The following is a 20,674-nucleotide window of genomic DNA, read 5'->3' as shown; positions in this document are numbered from 1 at the left end:
ATCTGCCAAGCCCACAAATAAAAAGTCATTTTCTTTTTCTGTCTACTTTTCAGTGGGAGAATTTTTTTCACATTTGATAAATTTGAATGGATCACTTAGAGATAGTCTTACCTTGTTGGCTATGAGGTAAAGAAGCTCCCCAAGTGATGGTAAAAGGCATTGCTTCAATTTGCTGTTTCTAAAGTTCTCTCTGATGAGTTCAGTTAAAAGTGCAATTGCCTAATATAAAAAAATACATCACAGGACAACATCCATAATCCACTCTCAAGCAAAATGTACTGTTAAAGGTAACAACATTTATCTGAAATGCCATCTCACTGATATACTCTTCACTTACACTAAATAGGATTTAGCATAGAAAGACAAGAAAAAAATAATTGTTTCAAAATAGATTATTTGTGTGATTTGGTGAAAATGTAATAAGGAAATAGCCTAGGTGATAAACTGTCACCATTGTTTCTTCCCTTGCACTGAGGATAAAATAGAGGTAAATTTGCCAGGAAAAAAAAAAAAAAGTCTGCTTGCTGTTCCCATGTTTCCAGCAGATGTAAAAGTTATCATCATCATCATCAGGTTACAACAGGAAGAAGCAACAAAAATACACAATACTTTTTTGTAGATATAAAATAAGGAGATAGGAACTCTTGCAGTTTTGTCTCCTGATCTCTGAGTTTAAGGGTAACTCACCGTGTGAGAAATGGACACACTAGTTTAGTTTTCTGTTTGTAAAGCACATATATTTAGATAGATAGATAGTACTTATATGGAGAGCTTGGAGAGAAATTGTAAATTATGTTTCATCTTGTGCAGGTGACCTCATAAGAAATCACTTTCCCATATACACCTAAAACAGATTTCAACCTAACTTTTTAAGAAACTAAAAATGATTTAGCTACCACGTTAAATTGAGAAGTATGCAATCTGCTGGCTAGAGTGTGCTCCCTCAAACCCAAATGGGCTCCAATATGTACCAAGTAAATAGCAGTAGAGGAGACAGCTGTTCCTTTAACTCAGGAATGATGGATCCACAGGTACACCTTGCTACAAAATACTAATGACTTGCAAGAGTAGGAAATGAAGACAGAAAATACAGCTTTAGTACATTTCCTATGTCCCTTAAGTAGGTCATTTGGCTAATGGGAAGCATTTAGTTCTGCTACATTTAAGGTACTTATGAGATACAGAAACAAGCTCTGTAAACAGATACCGTTGGTGAAGTCAGTGATTTCTAATAGTTTGAATGATAGACTAAGTGAGATTTGAAGTTATTTTTATGTACTTTGTACTTTTAATGTAATGTTGCACATACTTTTCCATTGGAAACAGTCAATCTGATAGTTATTATTTTAAATGTGAAGTGCAAAGTAGCTTGCATTACTTTTTTACTAAACAGAGAAAGCATTACTGTCAAGTATCTTAACCTATGGAAACAGGAAAAAAATAGCAGTTCAAGCAAATAACACTACTTATTGCATATGTCACTATTGCACAGCAAACAAAGCAATAGAAACCATCACATGATAAACTCCAACAAGTGGTGCATTTATTTTATTTTATTCTTCTGCTTATGAACTCTTCCCTTCCTGTTTAAACAGCACAAACCCAATAAGCTTAATTAACACATTAATTTAACACATTTCATGTGTTTCTTTCACACCTTAGTAGAGAAAAGACTTTTGTAAAATGGACTTGTTTAAAAGCATTTTAAAGTAGGGTTAACTCTGTGAAAGTCCTATCCCAAAGTCATTGAGTCCAGGTCTTAGATATTGATGATGCTACAAATACCTGACCAGAAGCACTGATATTTACAAAACAATGATTGTTGGGGAAACAGTTCAGAAATACACAGATTGTGAGCAATCCTGACTTACTTCAGTTTAGGCTACATTGGGTTCATGGTTATTGAGGCCTAGTTAGAGGTTTCTAAAAATGAGCTAATGGGAAAGAGTTACCTTAATTGGCAACAGAAATGGAAAATAATGAAGTGAGAAGAGTGGTTCCATGAGAATGGACTGTGTAATTGGAATACAAAGGCACCTGCATGATATGATGGTGGAAACAAGGCTTCTCTATATGAGTGAGTGCAAATTGTTAATAAATGATTTCATACAACCATATTGATGTGCACATGGAATCCTTAAGCCTCCGCAAACTTTTTTCCCACAAACGATCATCTAACTAATTAAATAATAATTTAAAAAATTACTGGATCTCTGTAATGGACTTTTATTTATTGTCTTTTATAGTTTATCTTGTTAGAAAACCATGGCCCGAAGCTACTGCAGTATTACACCCAAAAGGGAGAGAGCACATCTACAGTGCTTCCTCTGAAAGAGATTTGATCTAACATGGCTTTGAAGAGATGTGTAGTAACTGAAGGATGTTACACAAATTTTTAAAAATTACAAAGACACACATTCTTTACTTTGGGTAGTGCAGGGAAAAAAAAAAAATCAAAAACCTAAACAACGCCAAACAACACCAATACCAAAGAAACCACCAATACCAAACAAAGCACAAAGGCAACACTGCAGTTTTCTGACAGATCATGAGAAGCATTGGCCAGAGGCAGAGGTTATCTGAAAATAGTCCAGGCTCTTTGCTTTCAAAACATGATCTCTTTTCTCACTACCTCAGAAGGCCTAGCAAAACAGTCCCATCTAATCAATTGAGCAAGAAGCAGCTAAAACCAAAGCATTATTCTGAGTTTTTTTCAGAATGCTAAGGAAAATCAAAATTTTGAACCTACATCCCATTCTGTATAAAGCAATGCATATAAATGGCAAAACATAAGCTGGCTGCCAATTGCTGCAAAGCAGAGAGCAAATTTCTCATTATAAAAATAATTATTAAATAATCAATGGAATATATGTATATTACCTATCTGCTAATTAAAAAAAAAAAAAAAAGAAAAAAAACCAAACCACAAACCAAAGAAATATAGTACAAGTTTTTATCCACAATCAAAAAATACACACCAAAACAGTATAACTTAAAGACAATTTCAGTATTTTAGCTAAGATGTGTGCTAGGCAGGAGGCAAAATCTGTTATTTTCTGGGAGAGAGCTAGTAAAAATATATATAATTCATATAATAAATTAATTTTTATCCCTGACTTCACAGTTCAGAGTATCAGAGTTCAGAGTATCCTGGTAGAACAAACTGTCTCAATACTTATCAGCATCTTGTAAGTCACTTCAGATTTATTGCAAGACAGCATCTTCTAGAGATCTTTATTTTCTTCTTTTCTTCCTCAGAGCACTAAAGAGTTTTTATCTTCAACTTTCCTTGATTTTCCTTCAGCTGGCAACCTTAACAGTTTCATAACCCCAATCTTTGTACAAAGAAAATCAGAAAAACTGGAAATGTATTCTTCAAATCAAAGCAAAAAGATGCCCTAAACAAACTTTGACCTTGTCCCCCTTTTTATGTAATGCTATGCTCATTAAATGTTTTCTTTAACTGCCTTAAGCATATTTCTTAGATGTTACTGAGGAACCTTAAATGGTCTACTATTTCACAGAGTTTCACTTTCATATTTAAGTGAAGAAATAAATGTATCAGGCTTTAAAGCTCCTAATATATCAGACTCAGAAAACAGTCAAGTTGGCTCAAGTGCAATTCTGCACTAAATGATGAATACATAATGACAGCATTTTCTCCATTATCAGATTTGCTTTCTATACCTGTACAGAATTGCTCTTGCAATGAAACACATATTTTGAGAACTACTTTCACTGTGCAATCAATACCACTAAAAGTACCCCAGTACTGTGGCATTAAAAGAACTTATCCACATTCAGTTAACACCTCTCCACTTTCTCTCTTTAAACTAGGAATGAAGACATCATGAAATAGTGATTTTGACTACACAAAATTGACAAGTCATGTGGTAACACAAGCTGCAGACAATATTCACAGCAGATTAGATAGGGACATTAAATCTTGATGATACCTAAGCTTGCTTGTTTGTGTGCAGGTAGGACTTGATGAAGAAAATACAAATCAAATTGTACATCTTCAATACAGAATCAAAGCAGGTTGTTTATCATTTTATTCATGCTGCTTAACCAGCAGAAAACCTTTGTTTAGTACCAATATGAATCTTGTTTTGCACCTGTAATATTTATTTTCCCAAAGCACGGTTAGTGTTTCATCAAAATTTAAGTGTATTAACTAGATAAATTTATGTATGCAGCTATAAAATTCTAAGAATCCTACGTTCTATTAAATAAAATAGTAAAATAAATGTTGTATTTAATAAGTCATTCCTTTAGTTAATTGTACTAAGATCTGTTTGGCTGTCTTACAACTTGAAGTTCTGGAAACTTTAAATATGCTGGGTATAGTATCTATCTCATTTGGTTGTTCATCAAACTTAAAATTCATGCAAATTAAATGAGAGAACAGTATTAGATATCTGTGAACAGAAATTACTGTTTCTCACTCTGCTTCAAGATTTTAGGACAGGCAAACCTAGTTATCCTTTTCATTCAGAAGTGATAAGAGAATGTTGTTTTCTTGATATTCCAATTCCTACACTTTTCACAAATTTGAATGAACTAAAAGTTCTTTCCTTTCCTTTGCACTAACAAATATTGCCAAAAAGCTAATCAACACTGCAATAAATTCAAAGTTTTCATTTAAAAAAACTTGGTTTATTAAACAAGAGAGATCTGCTGGAAGAAATCTGAGCCATAAGGTCTGTGACTGATTTGCAATAAAATTATTAAATCTTTGCCATGAATTTCATACTGTTTATCTTCATATATTATGAAAAATGTGCCCATTAAAAGTTAATTTTAGCAACTGCAAGCTGATTAATACCAAGAAAAGAACAATTAAATTACCAGAATCCAAAGACTAACAAAGCTGTATGGGTAGAAGGCACCAAAGATTAAACAATTACTACACATTCAAGAGAATACTCACTATTCTTAAGCGCTTATGGTCAAACACAAGTCTGTATTTACCATAATCAGATGGTGGCCTCTTTTTCTCTAGAGAGCATACCATACAGAGAATTTACCCTGTGACTTCCCTCTGTTCCCTGAACATGTTTAAGTACTCAAATATTACAAATATAAGAAGTGCAGGAAATGGAAGCTCATAGAGTATATCACATACTGAACAGGCAGTGTCTGCGCCGTGAATCAAACTTGAGAAAAGCTTCATGACTTCTGCAACAGAAGCTATGAAACACGAAGTTGTGATTCATCACCTATATTATAGGCACAATTACATATATGCACATATTTTTACAAAATACATTTACTGTTATACAGTGTAAAGTATCTTTAATGTATAGCTTAATTAACATATTTTAACATTTGGGAGGAAGGCAAGTAGTTTTCTACTCTGTCTGTGCACAGATTACTTCTAATTTTGACATCAGTGAGTTGGAAATCATTTAAAACAGTCTTTCATCCTCTCCTGAGGAAAAATATAAGATTAAAAAAAAAATCTACCCAGTTTGATTCAACATTGAAGGAGAGTACAAATTTTAGGTAATGAAAGTTCATTACCTGGAAAAATGCACAACAGAAAAACAAAATTTACTTTAATTACAGAGTCTGACAAATAAAGTCTTCTTATCTACAGTACATTTTTTTCTTTTAAAGCTGAATACAGTTTTTCTTTCTGTGAATAGTAATGGACTGCAAGTCCTAAACAGTCTTATAAAAACATCTTAAATTTAATACATTACCTACACCTTTTACACTAGCTGTCAAACTGGATGGCTATAGTAAAGTACATAACAAATGAAGAATAATTCATATCTGGATAGACAGTTCTTACCTTAATTTAGAACAGCAGTGGGGAGTTGATTCTCAACCCATTTCCAGCTTTATCTAGAACCTTTGCTGGAGCTTAAGGAGCCGAGAAGTGAAAATTACAGCACATTCAGGGAGAGAAGGTATTTTATACCTTAAAATGTAAAGTGGCAATGGATAGATTTCAAATATTACTCCATCTTTGATCTATTAGTAGGACTGGCAACAAGTATTAGTGGAAATTAAAACATTTGGAATTCCAAAACCCTTACAGTGCTAAAAACTGCCTATGCTTCAAGCAGAATGGAAATTGCTTTCAGTTTATTTTCTTGTGAGTACACACATATCACGTGAAGTGGGCAAGTAATGCTAAAGTAATCTCACTTTTCTTGGAGAAAACCACTCACATTGGCTAAAAAAGAATGTCATGGTTGTATTGCCACTAACCAGAAGAGAAACTATAGTAATATTTATATATTCTCATCTTTAAAGTGTTGCATGAAAAAATGATGACCAGCCTTCTTGGAACATCTCAAGCTTGTTACCTACCTCCCTTCTTAGTAGAACATGAATAATTAAAGCATTACAAAGGATAACTGTACTTAATCAGGAATTGGATTCACATGTATATATGATATAGATGCTTTTGTCAAATTCTTCTATGGAGTGTAATCACAAGAAAAAAGGAAAGACTAGTGAAATATTCAGGCTTTGCAAATTTTTTGTTCAGTACAATAAATTGGGTCCTGAACTCAGGAGGAGTGAAGGGGAGTCTGAGCATCAAACTGTGGATGTGGTATTAAGTAATAGTTTCCCTATATTTAACTATCATCTTTATATGCAGGTTTCTATCCTTGCCTTCTCTCAGTGTCATGTTTCTATTTATGACTCTATATGAAGTTACTGTAAGTCATCTTCTGCTTCCAGACAGTGGGTCTCCTATACACCTGATTCAGAAGCTTTTGACACTCTTAAAGAGTAATGTCCATCAAGAAAATACCCATGTAGGGTATTTTAGGTCTAATAACTACACAGAATTTCTTCTATTTAAAATATTCTATAAACTCTGAGGATTTTCCATAAACTTTCTTTTAAATTAGTTCTCTTCCTTTGTTATTGCAAATTCCTTTAATCTTCTCCGTGGAGATGCCAACCAGACATTTCCTTCTTCTCTATAGAATTCTTTTTAAAAATTGTTTCAGACTAAAATCACAGGGTTTTTTCCCAGATTATAGCTGAAAAGGCATGTATGCAGAGGAAAAGCTAGGACTACGATCAAAAGGCAAGTGATTTGGCCTAACACTGAGTCTGGTTTGCTGTGCTGTGATCAGAAGGCAGCAGGAAATAAGGTTTTTCAGCTACCACCAGTGTGCAATTTCTATCACCAAACCATGTTGTAACCCAGTTGTGTCAATCAAGCAAGTATATGCTTAAAGGAAAAGGCTAGATTTTTTTCTCCTGTTACTACTCTGTGATTTTCCTTGCAAGTGCAAGATGTTTTGTCAATCTAATAACTGAAAGAAACATACAATTTCCAAACTATTAATTTTGACATTTACCTTTTCATTTTCTATTCTACAAAATTTACCCACAGTAGGCCAGTTAAAGTAACAACACAACTGATGCTGTGAGCAAAAGACTAAAATTTATTCAAAATGCCTAAAAAATAATAGTTAAAGAACATATCTAATTTAAATCTCTTCAATGTACAAGGTTAGCTGCCTAATTTTAAAAAGAAAGAGGGAACTGCAAGCAGTAGGTGCTCTTAGGGCTTTAGAGCTTTTTGGAATTTTTCCTCTCTTTACCAAGAGGCTTTGGCTTGGCTTTACCAAGAAAACTAAGTGTAAATGTCCAAAGGCAACTGGTGAAGTGGATGACAGTTTTGTTGTTACCAGTACATTCATTTAATACTGCTAAGAGGCTCAATTTTTCAATTTTTAATGCTTAGGACACCCACTTTCATGATTTTTTTAAAATAATGGCAAGATACCTTAAATTTCCCATACAGGATTTCATTTTACTTGCCTTGACTTTTTTGTTTGTTTGTTTTAATTTTTGATAAAAATAAAATGCATACTCAATTGATCTCTGTGGGTCAAAAAAAGCCAAAAAACCCCTATATGAAATCATGCATTTCAGTTTAGATTTCCAAATACAGCAACTAAAGAAAAAATTATTCCAAGCACATACAGAACAGGACACAAGTATATTCTAAAGCCTCAGGAAAGCGGTGCTGGAGGAGAGAGCAACCAAAATCAGTTCAGCAAAAGCCCACATACTACAACAGTCCCCAAAACTACCCTTCCCTATACATGATACATATATAAGTAGCTGTCAGATACATAGTACATTTCACATAACCATCATTTTCCTCTGGATGTAAGTTAAGCTGAAACTGCTTATCTGCCTAGGATCAAGAGAAAAATGTAAATCCTATTCTTGAATCCTCCAACTGCTTTCCAAATCAAAGAAACTTCTAAGTGCTCTAGGAAAGGACGGATTGCATAAACTAATCCATAAAGATTTACTTTTTTTCTTACAGTCTGCTTAAAAACAACCCTGCTCTCAGGCAAATATGAAATTGGTAGAATTAAGAATAAAAAAGTTAAAATATTTAATTTTTATATGTTTTCTATGCAGATGAATTGAAGGAAAAAACTTAATATTAACATTATTGGCATTATTTTTTAGACTTGCATTTAAGCTTATCTTTTTCAACAGTAAAAACTATTAGATGAAGTTCTGTTTCTCAGTAGGTTTTGCACAGTATAAATTTATTTGGATACTTCTGATTCTGCAATGGAAAATGAGGGATGAGGGATTCTATACCCAAGTAACTTAAATACGGCAATCTTAAACCTGAATGGCACATAATTTACACAGCAGGTACACAGAACAATGAAGGCAATATTTTTTTCAAGATGGAAGTTGATACTATTGTTCTATTACCAGTTTTTACATTCTCATGTGGAAAGACACTTCTATGCCTCATTCTACATTCTCTGAGTGGATTTTAATTTGCCAATTTTCAACTTCACAAAGTGGTTTTATTCTTAAACTACAATATAGAAAAAACATTTCAATTTATATTTCCCTATATCACTCAACATTTGAGTATAATTCAAGGACAAATTTTTACTAACGAATCTGACACTCTTCAGCACCCTCAGAGGTCCTTTACCATTCTTGTTGGTTTCCCTCAAAATCTATCTTTAACTCCTGTAGTGCCTTTTTTGAGATGGGTGGATTAGAACTGGACGTAGCATTCCAGTACAAGTTGATGGTGGGGATGCATGCCCTCTACTCTAAAATCCAGGCTGGTGAAATACAGAGGACTGGATTTGAACAAAACTGGACACTGAGCCACAGACTTCTTAATATCCATGAAATATCCATGAAACAGATATTGAAAAGATAGCAAAACAGTAATAAAGGTGGGGTTTTGCTTTTGTAGTGTGTTGTTTTACTTAAAGGTATCAGGACAGAACAAGGAAAGTGCCCTTGGAAGAAAGAACCAAAGATATGCTAAAATTATGATCCTCTGTGAGCTTGACTCAAAAGACTGTTTTACAAGAAAAACAACATTCAACTAAACAGGTTGGGAATAAGTGACCAAATTAAAACATTTTTATTTTTATTTACATACAATATGGCCAGATGCAGACCCAGAAACAGGAGTTACCACAGAGATAAGCTAGGAACATGAGATAAAAGTGTCATTCTCTAAGAACTAAAATGACAACAAACTACTGATCTAGACCAAAGCATCCACAAGCAGACCAGCTAGGACTTTATAAGAGTTTGCAAGTCATGCACTTGTAACTATGCAGCTGCTTTGCAACTGTAGAAAACAAGGATCAAAATAATAATAACCAAAAAGAAAACAAAGCCATGGAAATAAAAAAGGTTCAAATTACATGAAGATTCAGTTTGAAAAGGGAAATCATGCTGTTCCATTGCTTTGAAAAAGGAATAACATTCTAAGCTCAGTATTACAGAGATATTCTAATATGCTGTCATTTTCCATGGGTTATTTAGTTTCATAATTTGGCCATGGAATTCCATAAGCAAAGACTTTGCAAAGGAACTTGCTGTGTGAAGGCTGTAGCAGGTTCTCTGAACTCTTTTAACACTCAGCAGGGTAATTGACCCAGGTTTGTAAAAAACCAGGCACAGGTGCTTAGGTCATAGTGAGACTAATATTCTTAATTAGCAAATTTAGAAGAGGTAACAACAAGGGCTGGACTTTGGCCTCCAAAAGGACAGGCAAAGATCAACTCAATTGGTGGAGCATGCTGGTCTCCAGAGAGAGGAGACTGCTCCACAGCATGGAGGCATTCTGTGAAGCTGCTGTATCATCTCTTATAAAAATAAAAAAAAGGGTCTGAAATTTCAAGTCAGAATGGCTGTGTCCTGCATGGCAGAAGATCTAATCTATTGACAGAGAGGAAAGAAAAGTAGCTTGCTTTAATAAATAAGACAAATGAGATAAGTGGAAGCAAGTCTCCCTAACTTGGGAAGAAAAATTTTCTTTCCAAGAATCCTGGAAATAAAGAACATTTTTCTCATAGAATCTACTCTTATCAAACAGTTTCAAAATGTAAATACAAAGATAAAACTTTAAGATCTAGATGTTTTTCTGAGATAACCAGGAATAAATAAAGGAAGTGATATTTCACATTTGTAAATGGCACCTCATTGGTAAGAAAATACAAGTCAGAAAAAACCCATGATGTATAAACAACTTTTAGTGCAAATTCCAGATAGAAGAAACTACATACAAAATGCCTTCAGCTTCAGTATAAGATTGCCCCATTTAATTTCTAAGATCAGTCCCATTTTTTTCTAACCAGTGCAGTTTTCTTCTAAAAAATACTTGACTGGAAATAGATCAACTGCAAGTGAATGCAGCAGTATAAATATTCATCTATTATAATTCTTTTTCTAATATGACCTACATTTTAGAATACATCAGCAGAATAAATATAGTACAGTTCCATAGCTTCACCTTTGTGTAGTCTGTAAATTATTTGCTGTATTTTATTTTTTGCATTTTAGTGACCTCTAGTGTTTATGTTCAAAATAAATTGCTCTTCACTGATTACCTGAATTTTTCTTTTTATATATATAAAAAAAGGAATATCAGCAATTGCTCAGAAAGCAACAAATTAAATTCTGTTGGCATACAATATGCAAAAATTTATTTTAGCCTGCTAAATAAGGATGAGTCTTTTTTTTTTTCTCCCTAAAGTTCTTCTGCTTTTTCAGGAATAAATGTTTCTATTTAACAAAGAGTTTAAACAACAACAAGGTTAATGGTGCAGATTCAGAAGTCTCTATTAGTACCTGTGGTTCCTTAAAAGCACAAAAGAAATCACAAGTAACTGGATGCATGCATAATGAGGTAAAAAGGAACTGCAAAGGGGTTTTTATTAAGTGATAAGAATTGAAAAGAAACTTGGTGTACATAGCATGGATCATACAGGGGGCATAAATAATTCCAAAATTGCATCTTCATAGCTTTGAAGTGACTTTTTGCCCTTAGGGACAAAACTTTGGGGCTACGGGGTCATAGTTTTACAGCGAGACCACTTCTAAGAGGGGGCAAAAAGTATTAGAAGTTACTAGGAATGGAGGAGGAACATTCCTTACTAGGAAAAAGGAGAAACAGCTATCAATATACAGGTCACTCATGTATCTTTAATTGTAACAGCTAGATCACGGACAGTCATTTTAGTTTATGTTGTTCTGACTAGCTGCAGCTTTGTTTTCACATTCCTAAATCACAGCAGTAACCAAGAAACTTCAACTGGAGCATCAGCTGGCTCATATAAAAGGATAAAATAGAGTATTAAAGCATTACACAACATACAATAGATGACAGTCCAGAAGAATGTTCATCAGTCCCACATATTCATTTAATTCCTTTGGGTGGAGCAGAGGGGACCATGATTCTAAGTCAGAAATTCCTACATTTTCTATAATTGAACTGCCAAGTTTTGTGTACTGATTACTATTATCTTATTTTAGATTAAATATGCAAAAAGTCTGAAGACATGTAAATATTAGGATTATTTTTTCCTCATTCTAATTTTGAATCAGCATTCTAAAATATATTCTAAAATATTTTTTAAATTCAGAAATATCAATTTGAGAGAAAAAACTTGTGATGAATGTCATTATAGCAAGCATAGTACCTGGCTTTTGAACAGTACAACAAGTCAGATTTGTTAATTTTAAAAATAATTATTAATTTTCCCAGTGAATGTATGTAAATATTATTTTTAATTCACATAAGAATGGGGCCAGAAACTTCTAATGAAAATTAATTTTCCTTTCTAGTCCCCCAGTTTAAGTGTCACTGGTCTTAATGTATACTTCAATGTAAATCTGTTGCATTTTCATACACTAAGGTGACTAAGATACATATTTCCTATGATGGAAACTGGAGAGGCACAGAAACAATTGCTAAATATATTAGTGCTAAATGCCTTAAACATCTAAAAGCCAAAAGTTATAGGGACATCTCAAAAGTACCATTCAGTATTTTCACTGGAAATTTTAGAAGCTAAATACCAAAAATATCTGCTACACACAAGAGTGCACTTAAATTACGACCTGATATTCTGGGGACATGCAGCTGGAAGTATTGAAAGACTTTGATCAAAATTCAGTGATTATAACCATAAGGACTCTTTCCTCACTTTGTAAACTTTATAAAACAAACAAACAAACAAAACAACCCTAGGTAATAATGTTTGGAGTTCAGTTTTCACTACAGAATTGAACTGTAGTTCAATTACACCAAGCTAAAACAAAACTGGTTTTGCTATTCACTAGGAAGTAACCAGAGGGATCTAGAACAATAAAATATCCTTAGCTGCACAGCCATCAAGTCAGCTGTTAGCCAATAACTACACATTGCTATATGCTAGACCTGCACAGTATAGATGTATGTTTGTGTATTTAGCAGTTGTTACTTACATTCAAATTCCCAGTACATTCAAATCCTGAGTTCATCTCATGAGGTACGAATAATGTCACATTCACACTCCAGACAGATATTAAATAGCAGATTCTGTCAAATTTATATAATTTGTGTGCAAGCATCACAAGCAAAAATTGACAGTAAGATGGGTTTTTTAATCAGTCTATTGTGTAAGACAACTACTGAACATGCAAAATGAAAAAATTAAAGATTTTTTTTCTTCTCCACACAAAATTACTTGCTATTCATTACATACATTCATCCATAACTGTGAGGAATATGAAACTATTTCCATTTCAATTATTAGGAAACAAGATATCTAAGAAACAATTGTACTATTTTTATACTATATTTTGTTTATACTATATATTGTTTTATAACAATTACACTTCAACATAACCAAATATGTCACACAAGAAGTATGGCAGTGACTACTTAAAACTAAATAAATAGTAAGAGCACTAACATAGCTCCCCCAAACTGCCTCAAACCACAATTAAAAAAAAAAAAAAAAAAAAAAAAAAAAAAGTTACCTCAGAAACAGGTACATTTTCTCCAATTTCAGATGTGTGCGACGCCAGTAAACCAATCACTCGAGCAACTTTGGCACGTCTGCATATGAAGTAAATTTTTTATATGTGTAGAAAAAAAATTATGTCCTAGTTATGTTTACAAAGATTGCTAAGGACAGATTGAAGTACAATTTACATCTCAGATTTTCTTATTCTTTCTATTTTATTTGTACCATCTAAGTATATAAGTATTTCAAATCAATTTAGCAATAAATTCATAAATAAACACATTTCTTTCCTTTAGCACTGATGAAGATTCTTTAATTTGTTATAGCATTACAAATCGGCCCATGCTCAGTTTTCTTACAACACAGAAAAATTGGTCATTTTAAACTTTTCACTGTAGCTGACAAAAAAGAATTTAAATCTACAACTCCAAACCAGTTTTATATGTTTCATTAAAGAAAAAAAAGTATTAAATAAAATCAACATTTATGAAACAAACAGAAGAGGGCACTATCACATTGAAATCCTTCTGACCAGACATTTAAAAGAAAAAAACCACATACCATTACAGTTATTTTACTGCTATTATGGTATGGGTTGGATTATGCACTGATTTTAACTAACACGATATGTTACACAAAATTATATAACTTCTAGATAAAATTTTAGATATTTTTCATAATCACTGGTCTTGTGAAATAGCAATGTATTATTTCAATTACTTCATTGCTGAAAAATGCAGTCAGCTATCACAGTAGTCTAGCAGGCTAAAAGATTTCTCCAAGACCCTGTTAAGTAACACCTTTTTAAAAATTCAGTGGTAATATCTTATTTGAAAAAATTAATTTAAAATAACTGCTACTTACATATCCCAGTTGGCAGCTACACGCAGCTGCTGTATCAATATAGGAAACTATAGTTTAAAGAAGATAAATAACATCAGTGATTTTCACTTATTTCATACGTCCCAAAGATAAACAATAAAATCAAAATATGAGTGATTTTATTAAAATAAGCATATAACATTTGCAAAAAATATTATCATAGACAAATACTGGCTATGCATAGATATTGTGCATATAAGGCACGTTAAAATAACTCCACATTTCTTTTGTTATGAATAACACTATGCAGAGGAAAATAACAACAATACTTTCATCTACAGAGTTCATCATGTAGCATTACCCAACAAGTACTTAATAAATAAAATTTATTTTGTGAGAATGGACAAAAATAGTTGGCCATATTACTTTTGTCAGCACACCAATGATTTCCTGGAATACAACTAAAAGCAGCAAATTTTTGGAAAAATGGCAAGTATGTAAACCATGTTATCCCTTCAAAACTTTATTACTTACGAGCTGAGAGCTAATTAGCCTGCTTGCAACTTCTTTGTGGATGACCACAGTACATAGGTAGTAGAGTAAGTTCAGTTTAGAACGTGCTGCTCCTGTATTCTTCTCAGTGGAATCAAGTAGCAAACACACTCTTTGCAAGAAGTCATTCCAGTCCACATCTTTCATAGATGATAATTTCTCAGCTAGCCATAGGAAGGAAACAAATTGGTAAAGATAAGGGATATTTTATTTTCCTTGAACACTCCAGAGAGTAACATCAAAACTAAGAACTCATTTCCAAAGTTTGCATCTAACTATGTTAGTACTTAAAATCTTAAACAAATATGTAATACATGTATGAAGATTACAGAAATAAAAAAAAGCAGGAAGAGAAAACAAAGCATGAAAATGTAGCAATAAAAGCCCCAAAGCCTTTTCAAAACTGCAACCATGCTAAGTCCTAGGACTTCATCTAAGTAAACATTTATTGGTATTATATTTAGGAAAAGTAGAAGTTGACCTTAATCATTACTAATTCTTTATAAGAAAGTGCAGTTTCATTAGAGTAAATCTGACAGCAAATTCTCCTCAGAACTAATAAACTGAAAATGTGTATAGTTATTCATATAGGGAGGTATCCATCCTGTTAAGCCTTAGTACTATCAGAACACAAATGACAAAGAGGAACACAAAGAAGTCAGTAGCACAATTAACATAAATCCTGTAGTTTAATTAACTAACTATTGTGCAAAAAGAGAATTTTCAGACTTCCTCACCAGACTCAATGGATTATTTCACTCTAACAGCCATACTCAGTTAGCTATTTATTGAATAACTTATCAGCAATCAAGAGAAGGTCTTCTGTCTTTTACTCCAATTTTACACAAACATAACAAGTGTTAAGGAGAGCAATTGTAATTTTTGCTAGTAAAGGTGAAAAGTGGTTCAAATTTCAAGTATTTCTCTTAACTTTTCCATACAGTCTTTAATCTTTATTGATAAGCAGCATCAATTACACTAACTTCAAAAACAATCAGGCAGTTGTACAGAAAAAACCCCTACAACCCTGGAAGTGTTACAACCACAAAAAATACTGTTTTGTATTAAATAGATACAGACAACAATAGTTACACATATCAGAAAATTACTATGGTGATTTAGTTACTTAAATGCAAAATGAAATAAAATACAACCCCCTTAGGCACTTAAATCTGGTAATTTTTGCTTAGGATGTTATCCAAAATAAAAATATTTTCTGCTACTATAATCCTAATTAAGACACTGGGGGATGTTGTGCTCCTTTCCAAGTATAAAATTTCTTCAACAAAGTAACTCTCCAAAATACATACTTTACAAAAAGAAACTTTTACTAATGAGAAGAGGTGCTGTGTGAATTCTAGAAGGACTATATATCTGTCTGATATTGTTCTTCAAACATGATAAAGTGTAATATTACTTCACTAAGTAGCCTAAAGGAAATTTTCCAGTGGAAGAAACATTACATTCATGACAATGAGCACCCTTTGGTTTTCAGAAATTACTGCAGCCTTTCTAAATATTAAAAACAAAAACAACCAAAAAAACAAGTCCCAAACAGCTCCAGAAAAGTTACAAGTCCTCCAACTGTGACAGCTCAATCTACAAAGGGAGGATATAGCAAGTTACACCATCACAATGGGAACTTAAGCTTTAACATCCTCAGCAGATCCATACCTGAATATGTTGGTATATGTAAAGTTTTCAAATCAAATCTAACTGGCATTTGCTTCATTATCTGGGAAAACAGACAAACACATTACAACAATTAATACATTTCTGGAAATCTCTAAGTAATTGAACATGAAAACAAAAAGATGCAGAAATTTTACAGAATAGGTATACAAACCATTACTTATAACTGAGACATTTTCCATTGTTTTCTGATAGGCATTTCTCCCAAGCAGATATTCAAGATTTAACTCTATATTTTAGTATAATTAAACTGTCAGTATTTCCATGCATGTGCTTTTTTTTTTTTAATGGGAATAAAAAAAAGATAGGATTTTTTCTGTTTATATTTTTATGTTGCTTGTATGCAGAAAAATACTTGCATTTGGACTGCAAAAGGTACAGAAAGGAAATACGTACCTTAGAGGTCATTGAATGTTTTAGCACTTAATTCATTGCTATACATCAAAAATATGCATATATTAGATCATTCTAGAATATAAACAGTAATATCAACAAGGTATAAAAAACTTCATAAGGTATGAGGTTTTCTTCCCAACAACATATAATTTTCTGCTATATTGTGATACTGGATGACTGCTCTGTCACTGAACATTAGATGGTGATTTTCAGTAACTAAAAAAGTACAAAAAAAGGTAACTGTAAAGTGGAATTTAAACTTTGACAGAGGAAGCCTAAATGTAACTAGAGAGTTATTTTCTAAAAAAGGTCTTCAGTTCCACAAATCTGCAGAACACAGGGAAATTTTACAATGTAACCTTACATTCCAGCTTTTAAACTTCTGCCAGTATCTAGTAAATCCTGTTCCTTGAGACTAAATTGCAAGCTCTTCAGTTTTACCAGGTGTCAGTATCACCCTTTAGTCTGAAGGTCGCCAAGGATGCAATGACTCTGAGTACATGTCCTGGGAATTTAGTGGACAATTTTACATTAATTCTGAATCTGGCATTGCATGGCAAGGAGATTAAACTCCATGTGCACATTTGTATGTACACTTCCCTCTCATCTTCTCTTTATATTTGTAGGTGTAGAAGCAGTGGAGACTAATGCTTTGTATTGTGAGTCCTGAGACAGAAGTGAAAATTTATAGAGATGGCATTCAAGTGCATTTTCAACCTTAAAATTCTCCACTGGCAACAATGTCTCTCACCCCCAAAACAGTATTGTTAGGTAGTTATTTCACCTAGCTTTAGAAAATTTTTAATTTTTGAGATGGTTAGGAAGTCTATTAAAAAAAAAACCCACAAACAAACAAAAAACAAACAAACAAATTGTTATATTAAGGCAATATAACAAGTAAAAGGCATAGACATTCTTATTGAGCTAGATGCTCACTTCCAATGAAAAACGTTGCATCCCAGGCACCAGACACTTACCAGGTAAAATTGTTAATTTTTTTTATTTATTTATTTGTTTTTGTAAAGAAATAAAAGGAAGAGTAAAGGAGCTCTTGTCTATCCCCCCTTCTGCCAATACTACACATGCGCCCATACATAGACATTGCATTGTCATTGCAGTGCAGAGCTCTGATTCTCTTTTTGGTTTTCCCTTTGCTGTCAAACAAGTGTCAGACTGCTTAAGAGAGTCATCACAAAGTGTTGTCACATTATAATCCACATGACAGAAACTGGATGGACATATCTTGTAATTTAAGGTCTTCTCTTTCAGAGAAGATAAGTTCATGTATATTAGAAGCATTATAGTGTCTAAATTTTAGAATGTATACCTTTATAGAACAACTAATCAAGAAGACTTGATAAATGGTCTTGTTTATAGTATACCAAAACACACCCATTTCATGTTCATTTAATTGATAGGTATCAAAGCAAGTTATCCAAAATCACATCTGCCAAATCAGACAACAAAGCATTTAGCAGTTTCTAATTTTTGTACTATATTATTTAATATTAGTATTCAACCCCCAAATAACTCAGTTCTCCAAATTAGCAACACAATAGGATTATAAAAGACTGCCAAAAATCTGCATGAGAACTTGCCAGATGACAGGGTGGAACTGCTTTACAAAGAGAATTTTAAAATACAGGAAAGGAGTTTCACCCTGATTAAAGATACAACTGCAAAAATAGCCTCACCCAGAAGTTCCTGTATCTTATGTTTATTTTGTTATACCTTTGGATTGTCAATGATTGGTGTTATGATAAGATCAGATTCAGTGTAAATGAGCTCTTTCAATGTTGACTCCATATCCTGCTGACTTGAGCACATATTTTTAGCCTAGAACAAGAAAAGTCTTTTAAACTACAGTTTTGCACAAAAAAAAGATTAAATATTATTATAATATTTCATTTCAACATTAAACTACAGAACTTATTTCAAATTACTTATTGTTACGTAGCAGCAGGCAGGGCCAACTAAAATATGTGACGAAGAAACAAGTTTGAAGAAAAGGTATTGGGTCCAAAAAGCATAAGTTGCAAGTTGGAAAAAAATAGACTAAGAAAGAAGATAGAATTTTCATGGAAGGCTGGAGAAGAAAATTGGCTTTGCTACAGGCTCTGAGCTGCAACTTAAGTATAAAGATACCACCATCCCTAAATATTATTTTTCTACTCACCTTTTTAGAGCATGAATCTCCCTGTGGAGAATTCTGGATTGCAGAAGTAGTAGCATCACTTACTTCTACTGCAGTGCTGGTCCTAGGAGTGGGACGGGAACTTAAACAAAAAGGGAGAAAAAGAGAGAAAAAACCAACAGATTAAGTTTCACTGCAAACTACTTCTTTTCAGTTTGCTTTTGAAACTTTCATGCTATATGGTGAACTTTCAAAGCTGACATACAAATTATGCTATGCCTGCTCCATCAACTAACAAGAATTTCCTGTCTTTAAGTATCTGATGACAAGGTTAGGATTTGCTTCTCAGTCAGAAATGAGACAGATTGAGTGGCTACTTTTTTTTAAATGTGTAATTTGATTATTTTCTCACCCACAGTCGGTTCGTAAAGCTGGATGCTAAATCTTCAGTATCTTAATTCCTAACAACAAACAGCAGACAAAGAGAATTGATAAAAACTTGCAATTTATTTTATGCTATTTTCTTCTGACTGCCTACTATTGGTTAGGAAATGGGAATAAAAAACTGCATGATTCTTTTGTATGAATATGAACTGGATTTATTTTTAATTTTTCTTTTTTTAAAACAATGTCATTTGCTAATAAGAAAATGCAGAAAGAAGAGACCAGAAACCTTGCAAATTTTTCATAAAGCTCCTAATGAATTTATTTTTTGTAGTATAAATTAATTTACATCAAAGTTTTTAAAATCAACTTTATAATTAGTAAAATTGGCAGGCCAGGAAACTAATTAAATCAGTAACTTCAAACAAATTTTTCTTCATTAGCAGAAAGTAACATACAATTAGCTGAAAATCAGTTTTATACATTAGGAAAAGAGCAACTAAATAAAAAATACAAACAACAAACAAGAAGATTCTTATTAAAATCCTTGATCAAATTAATAACATAGCTCTACTCATTCTTATCCTTATTTTGTTAAAAAGGAATATTTTACCTATTTTTTTCAGAAATAAATTTAAAAGGATCAATGAAGAGGAGCCAAAATATTCTCTACTAGACAGAGAAAACTACATAAAATATTCCAGTTCCTACAGAAAAAAAAAGTATCAGGATTAGTTTGAAAGTCTTACTTCCTAAATCAAAAAAGTATGATTTTTAGCTAGAGGGCTGAACATATTATTCTAGCTTCCTACATGGTTCAAAACATGCAGATTCATGAAATATTTTTTCCAAACCTATTTTGCTTTCATATGTGTGTGAGAGATGAAAAATCTTTCCTATTTTTCCAGTTCTCATCTATTTTTTCAGTTTAAAACAAGACAAATGATGACTGAATTGATTTAGTTGAAATTAGTAAGATTTTTTCCCTTTGCACATATAAAAGAAGCTACTGCTGTTCAAACCTCATCAACCAGATAAGTAAATTCAGGTTCCAAGAGCCAGGCTGGCAGCTTCCATTCACTTTAATGTTTTCAAAATTCAGCAGGCAACACATGTGGCTTTGAGAAATTAAATTCTTCAAGCAAAAAGAATAGCAGAAAAGAATTAATTAAAACTCCCTGTGTATTACATATCAATTTTTTATTAAAATTGATGTGTTTATTGAAAATAAAATGTGGTTCCTTAAAATACATGTTTTTCTTCTCTTATTTCCAACATAATTTGGACTACATGTTATTATATCAAGTGTTTCTAATGCCATTGCAGCCCTTCTCTTCAGGAAAACAGCAAATGGCATTTTAAACTACTAATAGTATGGTTTTAGCTGTAGTGGTAGAAGTTGTAAGCAAGA

General features: G+C 32.7%; 1 protein-coding gene across 1 annotated transcript in view; it reads right to left on the bottom strand.

The window, feature by feature from the left end:
* ULK4 (unc-51 like kinase 4) overlaps window positions 1–20,674 on the bottom strand; it is a 205,602-nt gene that overhangs the window by 168,494 nt on the left and 16,434 nt on the right. The window contains exons 12-18 of the mRNA XM_030445373.1: window positions 18,922–19,021; window positions 18,477–18,581; window positions 16,332–16,392; window positions 14,640–14,821; window positions 14,148–14,194; window positions 13,297–13,375; window positions 112–219 (exon numbers count right to left, since the gene is read on the bottom strand). Of these exons, the coding sequence (XP_030301233.1) occupies window positions 112–219; window positions 13,297–13,375; window positions 14,148–14,194; window positions 14,640–14,821; window positions 16,332–16,392; window positions 18,477–18,581; window positions 18,922–19,021 (682 nt within the window). The remainder of the gene's footprint in view (window positions 1–111; window positions 220–13,296; window positions 13,376–14,147; window positions 14,195–14,639; window positions 14,822–16,331; window positions 16,393–18,476; window positions 18,582–18,921; window positions 19,022–20,674) is intronic.

This window comes from Calypte anna, chromosome 2 (assembly GCF_003957555.1).
Source record: "Calypte anna isolate BGI_N300 chromosome 2, bCalAnn1_v1.p, whole genome shotgun sequence".
Classification (NCBI taxonomy): domain Eukaryota; kingdom Metazoa; phylum Chordata; class Aves; order Apodiformes; family Trochilidae; genus Calypte; species Calypte anna.
Note: the sequence above shows the minus strand (reverse complement) of the source record. Positions and strands in the feature narration are given on the sequence as shown.